The sequence below is a fragment of the Lolium rigidum genome, chromosome 7 (assembly GCF_022539505.1).
Source record: "Lolium rigidum isolate FL_2022 chromosome 7, APGP_CSIRO_Lrig_0.1, whole genome shotgun sequence".
Taxonomy (NCBI): Eukaryota; Viridiplantae; Streptophyta; class Magnoliopsida; order Poales; family Poaceae; genus Lolium; species Lolium rigidum.
Window position 1 is genome coordinate 176682892 of NC_061514.1, and position 11628 is coordinate 176694519.

General features: G+C 47.6%; 1 protein-coding gene across 1 annotated transcript; it reads right to left on the bottom strand.

Annotated features, from left to right (window-relative positions):
• Window positions 1-6427: 6427 nt before the first annotated feature.
• Window positions 6428-11346, bottom strand: LOC124670449. The gene is made up of 7 exons (XM_047206945.1): window positions 11030-11346; window positions 7877-10795; window positions 7686-7767; window positions 7542-7608; window positions 7133-7318; window positions 6996-7056; window positions 6428-6916 (listed from the first exon to the last, which is right to left on the bottom strand). The coding sequence occupies exons 1-7, from the start codon at window positions 11220-11222 to the stop codon at window positions 6765-6767; spliced, it is 3660 nt and encodes a 1219-aa protein (XP_047062901.1). The 5' UTR covers window positions 11223-11346; the 3' UTR covers window positions 6428-6764.
• Between the last annotated feature and the right edge of the window lie 282 nt (window positions 11347-11628).

Below are 11628 nucleotides of genomic sequence, written 5' to 3' on the forward strand. Positions count from 1 at the left end.
AGGGGACAAATCGGCAGGGTCAGTATGAGGGAAAATCGGCTAAATCAAGCTCAAAGGAAATCGGCAAAATCGAGTTGGGGAATTTCTTCATTAATAAGCCGGATTTTTTTACATCAAAGAGCTGATACTAGGGGATACATTGCCCCATCTACTACTGCTGACCCTATGCTAGAGGTCCTATCTACGGGCCGTCACTGCCCTCGTCGTCGCCGTCGTCGCCGCTATCGGCGCTGCTCCCGGTGGGCTCGTCGTCGCTCCAATGGCCGCCGACCGGACCCTCGTTGTCCTCGTCTTCTTCGTCAGCGTCGTCCTCATCGCTGTCGAAGTCGCTAAGGTTGCCCGGCCAGGGGCAGAACCGCTTGGCCGGCGGCTCGTCGGAGGGGCTGTCGTCGTCGTCCTCCTCCTCCTCTTCCTCCTCCTCCACCCCCTCGGAGGAGGTGAAGTCATCCCAGGAGAAGCGATCGTCATTGCTCTCCTCCTCCGATTCCCCGTCGGCAAGGAACCGGAGGTCGCTCTCCCCGTCCGTCGAGGATTGGTCATCCTCGGACCAGATGGAGAAGTCATGGTCTGACTCCTCCCCGGCCGCAATGGCGCGACGGGTGTTGGCCGCATGGACCTCCGCTGGGTTGTACTCCGGCGTCGGCTCACGGGACGTGGAGGATCGGGCTGGAAGGATCCGATGGAGCGAGAGGAGGAAGAAGACATGGTGGCGCGAGAGGGCTTTTGGACCGCTAATGCGAGGGAGATGCGAGAGCGAAACTGTTCATAGCGGTTAAATAAAAGGGGATATAGTGGAAATTCAATGCCACGGCGAGCTTCCGAGGAAGTGGTGTTTGAAAGAAAGAGAAAAGACTGCCAAGTCACGCGGAGAAGTTGAGAAGGAAAGTCATCATGATAACGGATACTGCGACGGTTCTGCCACGACATGACCCGATGAAAGAAAGGCATAATGATTTTGGAAATGTCATTTCCAAAACCAGGGGGGCATGTGTTATCACCAGAATTTGACCGAGTCAGAGGTGGGCCGCGATCGAGATGGACGTGAAGAAATATATATATATAGAAGAATTATGTGGATCGGCCTTTTATACCAAGTTGGGCTTAATTGCCCGTGTATCTGTAACATATTAGATCGTATCTTAGTTTAGAGATAGAATCTTACTCGTGCACGGTTTAGTGCACGCCCACATTAGAAAGTCCGCTGGACTATAAATATGTACCTAGGGTTTATGGAATAAACAACAACCAACGTTCAACCACAAACAAATCTCGGCGCATCGCCAACCCCTTCGTCTCGAGGGTTTCTACCGGTAAGCATCATACTGCCTAGATCGCATCTCGCGATCTAGGCAAGCACAAGCTCTGCCTACGTTGTTCATGCGTTGCTCGTATCGAAGCCTTTTTGATGGCGAGCAACGTAGTTATCTTAGACATGTTAGGGTTAGCATTGTTCTTCATGTTACATGCTTTCGTAGTGCAACCCTTGCATGTCTAGCCGCCCTTACGCCTATCTTAGGCGTAGGGGCGGCACCCCGCTTGATCGTAGTTTAGTAGATCTGATTCGTTACGATTACTCCTTGTTCTACAAGGATTAGTTTAATATCCGCAATAGTTAGGCCTTACAAAGGGGGAGGATCCGGCGGCACGTAGGGTGTCGTTCGTTGGCCCTAAGCAGGATGTTCCGAGGATCAACCTCGTGTTGGTTTTTAGGCCTTGCTTAGGATCGGCTTACGATCACCGTGCGTGGCCGCGAGGCCCAACTCCGGAGTAGGATGATCCGATTATGCGGTGAAAACCCCACATCGTCGTAGATCTCATTAGCTTTACCATGATCAAGCGGGACCACCATATATTCGGACACCTCGTCCGAATCATGGGTGGATCGGCTCTTTGAGCCGATTCACGGGATAACCCGAGAGCCGATCGAGGCTCGTATTTAACGTTTACGTGTGTGCCCTGCAGGAAACTAAGCGAGGCATCATCCACACCTTCCCGACCGGGTATAGGTCGGGTGGCACGCCCTTGTGATAAACATCGGTGCGTGCGACCAGGAGGCTTTGCGGGCCGTCGCTCAGAGGGACTAGGGCCAGCCGCAGCCCTCAGTTGTTCCCGGCTCTACGGTGTTGCCCGTCTCTGCCCGCCAGTGGGTTTCTGACGTCAACATCCATATCACGTGCATTTTACTATCTCTTTGCCGAACTAGTGCTATACATCTGAGAAGTGTATTGGGTGTGTTGGGACACAAGAGACTTCTTGTATCTTAATTGCAGGGTTGCTTGAGAGGAATACCTTTGACCTCTACCTCCCTGAGTTCGATAAACCTTAGGTGATCCACTTAAGGGAAACTTGTTGCTGTTCTACAAACCTCTGCACTTGGAGGCCCAACACTGTCTACAAGAATAGAAGCGTGCGTAGACATCAACCTCTTCGTGGAAGATTATGAAGAGGCCCAAGCTTCTCCTTCGTGGAGGTTTGTGAAGTGGTTGTGGAACTTGCCATCTCCGCAGTAGAGGAAAAGCTAGCCATAAGGGAAAGGCTTTGTATTTACTGGTATTGGCTTGGAGAAGAAGGTGAGCCTTCGTGGCGTTTGGGAGACCTTCGTGGTTGCATGCATCTCTCCAACGTGACGTAGATCACTTCGTGTGGGGGAACACGGGAAACATCTTCGTCTCCGCGTGCCTCGGTTATCTCTATATCCGAGTTATTTTCCTTGTGATAGTCATCGTGCTTGAAGTACTTATATATTGCTATAACTTGTGTTCATTTATCTTGTGCCTATCTTGCGTAGATTAAATTGTTGTTGTTGCACGTAGTTGAGCCAGCATATTTAGGTTTTATGCTTGGAAAATAGACGTTGGTTTAATTCCACATTCTTACAAGCCAAATATGTAATAGCATGTTCACCCCCCCCCCCCCAAATCTAGGCGACATCTCGTCCTTTCAGTTTCCCCCAACACCTCCAAGAAGGAATGGTGCTCCCCACGGGCGGCACCGCGTCGGTGTCGGGTGAGCCGACAAGGATTTCTCCCGAAAAAAACCTATCTACCACCCCCAAGCGATCCGTCTCACCGGAGCGGGGCGAGGACACGACTAGCTTTCTCCATATGCATGAACCTGGAAAATTTTATTACAATGCCTGATGGCCTCGATCCGTTGATTGGCTTCTCCATGTAGTTGGTGCGGCAGGAGAGTCCACTGGTAGGCCTGATTTGGGGATTGATCTCCATGGCGCAGCTCCACCCCAAAGTAGAAAACTCTTTGGACGGGAATGGTTGATTCGAATCATCTCTTCTCTAGCCCACTATGTAAATGAGCAAACAAGTTACATGCTTCTGGACACCGCATATCATATTGGTTTTGCATGCACCTGCTTAACCATCAGGGTTTCCAATTTGTGAATTGAGTGATATAGCAAAACAACAATCGAGAGAGGAAGGATGCAATAGTCTGGAGATGTCGCTTAACCGTTTTTCTCTTCCATTTATTGTTCTGATTAATTGCTTTTGGATGTTTAGGATAAATATGACAGGAGGTGGTCATGTCTGCTATGTTACTATCTTATCTAGGTTAGGTGTTTAGGCTCTTATGTTGTGTTGTAATGGTCTGCTGGCTGGTGGGATCTGTGTACCGAGTTGAGCTTATTATCGAGAAGTGTCGCTGTTTTGAATCCAAAGATGTGCATGTCGTCATCGTGTCTATGTATATTTTGTTAGCCTATTTGTTCTGTATCTTGTGACAGGTGAGTTCTGCACAGTAAGAAGTTCAGATGCAAGATTACGATAGGAAATTGTCTTCAGTTCTTAGTATACATATGAATGGAAATTGTCCAACACTTTGGAAGTAGTTCAACTGAAAAAATGATAGGTAATACTTCAACAATATCTCATGAATTTACAGGATAACACCATACTTCATGGATTATGACTTTCTGTATATGTATTATCATCTGTTTAAATGTGAAGGCACACAATCTCATATGTGAATAGTCTATATATTGATGAACCATGATCCTTAGATCAACTTGAGAGCAATATTTGTATTTCTCCAAAAATCCTTAGACCAACTTGAGAGCTATTTGTATTTCTCCAAAAAATAACGCAGGTAGATAAAAGATTTTGGACTTTGTGCATTACCGTTTTATTTCTCATGGGTTGTTGAAGAGGAAGATTGCAGGACTTGGGAAGCCTACCGTGGATGCAGCAAGAGAGCAAGTTGGCAGGCGGCTGCCACGGGAACACGACCATGGGTTCGTGCTTCAACAACTGATTCGTCTTCCTATCCATGTCGGCAGCTCGACCTCACCAATTGTAGCGTTCCTTTGGTCTGCAAACTTTTTGTAATGAATCTCTGTGTCCGCGCGCTTGTGCTTGTGAACCTCATTATGATCATGTGTTTCTGACCTTGTTTGCGTGAATGTTGTAGTGAAATCATTTGTTCTCCATCTGTTATGTTATAGTCGTTCTTTTTTCTATGAAATTGATGCCAAACTACAGTCGAAATATTGCTATTTTTTTCAAATAATGTTAAAATGATGTCCCAGTGCTGCTCCAGCGAAGAGGGGGCGAAGAAGGCGATGGTAAGAGGGCAACGCATTTCGGACGCCCAAATTATCCGCGAGAGTCCGTTTGCGTCGTTCCGCGGACGCGAAAATGACCGTTTTTGTCCACGCGTCCGTTTTCGTCTGGGGTGGCTCCAGGGAACGCATTTTTTTTCTTCTTGTTTTTTTTTTCTCTTCTCCATTTAAACATAGTTCCAAACATTACATATTGGAATATGGTTTTATACAAACTAATACATAATTTGGAACATGATTTACACAAACTAATACATGGTTTGTACCATGGTTGACACAAATTAAAACATTGGAAAATGAGAAAAGCCAGAAGTGTTGGTTCCCTATGTTCCCAAGAAAGAACACTCTCGGGCACACTCAATCACCCAAACTGGAAAATTCAGCTGGCAATAATGACTCTGTTGTTCCCACCAAGGAAGAACATACAAAAACCGCCACTACTGGCTTCAATTGGCTCGTAGCCATATTCGCTGCAAAGAAAGAACCTCTAACAGTTTTAACTGTCGGTGTCCGAGCCGGACTCGCCGGTGTGGTAGTGCCTACGGCAGGCTGTGTCATCGAAAACCTTGACAATCATCTCGTCGCCCCCCTCGTAGAGGAAGATGAGCTGGCAGCCGGGCTCGAGCGCGAGGTCGCAGGCGAACTTGTCCTACCCCGTGTGCAGGTACATCTTGCCCTGCCCGTCGAACAAGACCTCTATAGGCCACCGACAGAAGTTGCAGCTGGCCTCCCTACGCCATCGACGAACTCGGCGAACTTGTCCGGAGCCGCTTGATGCCGAGTGGGTCATCGTTGATGCAGAGGAGGAACTCGAAGCAGCGCTCCTCCTGCGAAGACGAGGAAGGCAAAGGCGACAGCGACCATGGGGCCGTAGCTGCTCCACCACGGCGGCCCCTGCCCCGGGGGCGCCTAGGCCCGGGCCTCGACCGCCGGCCACCAGGACCCATCATGGACTTCCTCGCGAGCCTGGTAGCGTCGCAGGAAGAGCTAGGCGGCGCTACGGTGGAGCTAGGCGACGCTACAAGTGGATGAGGACGAAGTGCGCGCGCCCTCTTTATATAGGCCGGAGGCAGGAGACGGCCGCGGGACGCATTGCATCGCCACTACTGCCTTGGCGAAGGTGGGCGGCAATCGTCTGGCAGGCGAGGCGTCACCATTAACATCGCGCAGACTGCCGAAGCAACGCCTCGGTGACAGTCGCTGGCACGCCTGAGAAGATACATCGACGCAAGAGAAGATGCATCGACGGAAGGTCCCTGCGAAGCGGGCCCGACAAAACATCCGCTAGACGCGAGCAGATACTTTGCGCGAACGCTGCGAGACGCATATTTAGGCTAAGTTTGCGTCGCCACGAAAGGCCTGGTCACTTTGCGTCGCCCCGTTGGAGCAGGGATCCGACACTTTGCGCGAACGCTGCGAGACGCATATTTAGGCTAAGTTTGCGTCGCCACGAAAGGCCTGGTCACTTTGCGTCGCCCCGTTGGAGCAGGGATCCGACGCATTTTCTAACCTGGCAGACACAAACGGTCACTCAGCCATTGGAGATGCCCTAAGTTGAAGTCTTGGCCAAAATCTGGCATAATTTTTAATCAATTTGGCACAAGGGTAGGATGGTCAGTATCGAAATACAAACAAAAATTCAAGCTGGTTTGAACCGTTAACGTCATCTAAGTGGAGAAATGACATCTCTGAAATTATAGCAAAGATACGGTTGCATATTTCCAAGAGTCATCTTTGTAATGTCATAGTTCGAATGTTGCAGTGGCATGTAACCATTTAACCCTAAAATACATATGATCTGATCAGCATATCTAATCTAAATAAACTCAGGTAGCAATACAAAACAGGTAAAAAGAATCAAACAAAGCTAAAAGGTTTACTGCCACCAAATAACTCGCACCAGTCACGCTGTGAGAAAACGTCATGCAGGCGGCGAGGCAAAGCTCACATGTTCGTCTAGTTTAGGATAAGCACGTAGCTAAACAAAGTATCAAAATTGTTGGAATCGGCTATATCTTCTGACCACTGATCTATGCAACAAAACAGGCCTACAGGCAGCCATGCTAAGTGAACAAACAAAACTTGAGAGCGGGACTTCCTGCCATCCAACAACCAACACAAGCCCCACTAAATCTCTTGCTGACACTGTACGGAAGCTCACAACCATGCACGTCTATCCGAATATTCGAGTCTATCCAGTGCAATGTATTTTCGCATAGAAATTCCAATGTGGATGACTCTCGGTAATGGAAGGTTGACCAAAAGGGTGCTCCTGCACATACCGCTGAACATCATCTGCAGCAGCAATGTTCTCTAGATACACACGAAGATCTCCACCTGGTCCTGTTTACGGAACAAGTATCAGCACTAATGATTTCAACACGTGTAAATGGTAAAATAATCTTAAGATGTTGAATCTGACCCAATGATTCATCCTCCTCCATATGATAGCTATAGGGTTGTGGAAAAATGGCAGTGTGTGGCTGCACAATACAGACGTCAAGAGAAAACATATGTGAATAACAACAGATACTCTAGGAACAGGGGAGGACTCAGTACCGGATTGCGCAGAGCCTTGTAAGGAGAATCATCCACAAGCAAAGTATTTGAAGGTGAAAATTCCCCTTGCTCCCATGGAAGATCAGGGTCCTCTTTATTCCACAGTTTCTTTAGTTCCTTCAATACTAATGGTTTGTAGCGGTTTTCAAGAGTACCACGATTAGTAGTAGTGCATTGAGAAGCGTCCTGGCCAAATTAGAACCCATTAGGACTCCCAAGCGACTCTAGAAAGAGAAACAAAATTCGTAATAAAAAAATGTAGCAATGCAAATGGCATTTTCAAACATTTTCTGGACTACAAATGCACATCCTCTGGCTTTCTTGCTATTATTCTCCAAGTAAAACCATGAATAAAAAAAATCTGTCAGAAAATAGAAGTAGCAATTCTACATGCTTTTCCATCACTTACCCAGAAGAATAGCAAGTGTCGCCTGAGATCTTTCATAAGGATATCAAGAACAGCATCCACATTTACTCTGGAGAATCAGAAAAATTAGGACTGCAGTGACATCATGGCAAGTATAAAAAGTGTGTATGGGAAAAGAATCGGTACTTCATTCTCGATGACCATATCCCTAGCTCGAAGTTCTGGAAGCAAAATCTCAGAAAATCATCAAGGTAATATCTTTTGAAGACTGGTGCAATAGTAAATCATAAGACATTAGCATCTTGAGTTAGATATTCCAATCCAAATTTATACCAAGAACAAGTGTTGTACGAGAAATATTAAATAAGTAAGTTTACCATTTTTTCCTCGAACCCTTCCATCTGCCATGTGAGCAACATCACGGTCTGTATTGATATCCGCAAGTATACCGTTAATATCAAGAATAAGAAGTTTTTTCCTCTGAAACCTTACAAGCGACCCTTCTGGTGAGTAGATGTCCCGGACATTTTCTTTGTAATTTTCTCCTGAGGTGGAGGTCATGGAAATAATAGTTGACTTAGCTGTAACCTTCATGGAGCCTGTCTCAAACGCATCCTTCCTTTCATCTGAGCTGACACCACCCACAGGGGGTGTCTCAGTACCAGCTACTGGAGCCATCTTCTTCCTTTTCCGTTCCCTGTTCTTAGGTTTCTGTGAGTTGTTGTTATTCCCATTCTTTACCTCCACCAAATCATTAGCTATGTTTACCTCAGGACAGTCATGATCCTTTCCAGTTCTGGGACTCGTACTAATATCAGTAGCTCCTAGCGAACCTTTCCCATCTACGTAACTATTTCCAGATTTATCCTCCACAACAGCACAAGTATCCAGTAGAGCAGAAGGAGATTGCTCGTGCTTATTTTTCATCTGTTTCTTGAGCTTAGATTTCTGAGAGTAGTCTTTATTCACTTTATTTTCCTCCAAGAAATCATCGGTAGAGTTTAACTTGGTATATTCTGGACCCTCTCCAATTCTGGGACTGATAGTAACATCAGAAGCCCCTGATGGAGCTCCCACATTTGTGCTGTCATGCCCTGATTTGTCCATCACAACATCAGTGGCATCCAACACAGCAGAAGGTGATGGCTGCTGGTTGTTCTTCTTCTGTTTCTTCCACTTAGGCTTATTCATCTCTGGTATCCCGTTCTCTGCATTGTTTACCGCAGGACACACTGAATCATCTCCATTTGGGGGGGAAATACTAGCTTCAATGTCTCGTGGTGCACAATCCCCATCCTTACAGCTATTTCTAGATTCATCTGCTACAACAGCACCAGCATCCAGTATAACAGAAGAGGAACCTTCCTTTTTATTTTTCCCTTTCTTGGGCTTAGGCTTTTTCCTCTCATTTGTTCCCTTCTCTGCAATGTTGACCTCGGGACAGTATGGATCTTCTACATTTGTGGTGCTCACACTAACTTGAGCATCTGCTGAAGCATCATCCCCATCAATGCAGTCATTTTCAGATTTGTGTAACAGAACAGCACCATCATCAGACACAGTGGCAGTGGATCGCTCCTTATTCTCCTTCCGTTTCTTGGGCTTAGGCTTTTTCCTCTCATTTGTTCCCTTCTCTGCAATGTTGACCTCGGGACAGTATGGATCTTCTACATTTGTGGTGCTCACACTAACTTGAGCATCTGCTGAAGCATCATCCCCATCAATGCAGTCATTTTCAGATTTGTGTAACAGAACAGCACCATCATCAGACACAGTGGCAGTGGATCGCTCCTTATTCTCCTTCCGTTTCTTGGGCTTAGGCTTTTTCCTCTCATTTGTTCCCTTCTCTGCAATGTTGACCTCGGGACAGTATGGATCTTCTACATTTGTGGTGCTCACACTAACTTGAGCATCTCCTGAAGCATCATCCCCATCAATGCAGTCATTTTCAGATTTGTGTAACAGAACAGCACCATCATCAGACACAGTGGCAGTGGATCGCTCCTTATTCTCCTTCCGTTTCTTGAGCTTAGGCTTCTTCCTCTCATTTGTTCCCTTCTCTGCAATGTTGACCTCGGGACAGTATGGATCTTCTACATTTGTGGTGCTCACACTAACTTGAGCATCTCCTGAAGCATCATCCCCATCAATGCAGTCATTTTCAGATTTGTGTAACAGAACAGCACCATCATCAGACACAGTGGCAGTGGATCGCTCCTTATTCTCCTTCCGTTTCTTGAGCTTAGGCTTCTTCCTCCCTGGTGTCTCTTTCTCTGCAATGCTTACCTCAGGACAGTCTTGATCCTCCCCATTTCTGGAACTCATAGTAACGTCAGCAACTCTTGGAACACCGTTCCCATGTGTGCAGTCATTTCCAGATGTACCAACCACAATTGCATCGCCATCTGTTACAGCAGAAGGGGATTGCTCCTGCTTGTTATTCTTCCATTTCTTGCGCCTAGGCTTCTTCCTCTGCGGTATATCCTGCTCAGCAGAAAAGCCTGGATCCTCTTCATTTCTGGGACTCCTAATAGTTTCGTCATCTCCTGGTACATCTTCAACATCTTTACAGTCAGTTCTGGATTTGTCAAGCTCAACAGCATTGCCATTAGAGACAGCAGAAGGGGATGGTTGCTGCATATTCTTCTTCTTCTGCCTGCGCTTAGGCTTCTTCCTCTCTGGTGCCCCTTTCTCTCCAATGTTTACCTCAGGACAGTCTTGATCCTCTCCATTTCTGGAACTCATACTAACGTCAGCAACTCCTGGAACACCTTTCCCATGTGTGCAGTCATTTCCAGACGTACCAACCACAATTGTGCCGCCATCCGTTACAGCAGAAGGGGATTGCTCCTGCTTGTTATTCTTCCGTTTCTTGCGCCTAGGCTTCTTCCTCTCCGGTATATCCTGCTCAACAGAAAAGCCTGGATCCTCTTCATTTCTGGGACTCCTAATAGTTTCGTCATCTCCTAGTACATTTTCAACGTCTTTACAGTCAGTTGTGGATTTGTCAAGCTCAACAGCATTGCCATCAGAGACAGCAGAAGGGGACGGTTGCTGCATATTCTTCTTCTTGTTCCCGCGCTTAGGCTTCTTCCTCTCTGGATGGTCCCCATTTCTTGGGTTCATAGTAACTTCAGCGTCTCCTAGAACACCCACCCCATCTGTGCAGTCATCACCAGATTTACCCGTGGCAGCAGCATCAGCATTCGATGCAGGAGGACGCGGAGATTGATCCGTCTTCTTCTTCTTCTTCGTGCGCTTAGGCTTCTTTCCCTCCACGTCCGTTGTCTCCTTCCCTGCAGAAAACCTAAAATCAGTACTGATAACCATGATTTCTCGACGCAACCCTAGAAAACAAACTAAATCGGCATGTATAGTGCAAATCAGGGGCAGGAAGCAAAGCATCCGACTCACATATGGATAAACCCCAAGTAACCGTAGGTACTAGCGGCAGCCACATACGCTCAAATTTTCAGCACCAATTAAAGAGAGACGTATCATTCAACAACGAGGCGTAGATACGTGCGTACCTGAATCAGCAGGACCGGGCGCGTGCACGGCGGCGGACGCCTCCTGCTCGGCCGTGGCGTCGCTTCCCCGCGGTCGCCCAGTCTTCGCAGCCGCGGCTGAATCAGCAGCAGCCGCGGGAGCCTCCTGCTGGGCCACCTCCACCGGCGCCTCCGTGGCGGCGCCGTCGCCCCGCCGCTTCCTCTTCCTCGCCATCCGATCTAGTTTCTCTGGGTGCAGGAGAAGTTTGGCTAGCTAGGTCGAGTGCATTTGAGCGCAACCGCCAGCGCCTCCTTGCTGGACGGGATTCCGATTGGGGAAGAGGCGGAGGCGGAGGCGGAGGCGGAGGCGGCGGCGGTGGTGGCGGAGGCGAGTTGCTGCCGGAGCGCTGGATTAGGTTTAAGCGACGTGGGCGTGCCAACACGCAAAGCCTGCTGCGATATTGGGCCGTAACGTGGGCTAGTTGGCTCTATCGCCTATTGGGCTGTATGCCTCGATGATTCTTTTTTTGACTTTAGCATTGACATTTTGCTTTTTTTTTCCCAAGTATAAGTGTGGTTTTACTTGTAGTGCTTTTTTTGAAGGACTTTTTTTTGGAGGGAATTTTACTTGTAGTGCTAAA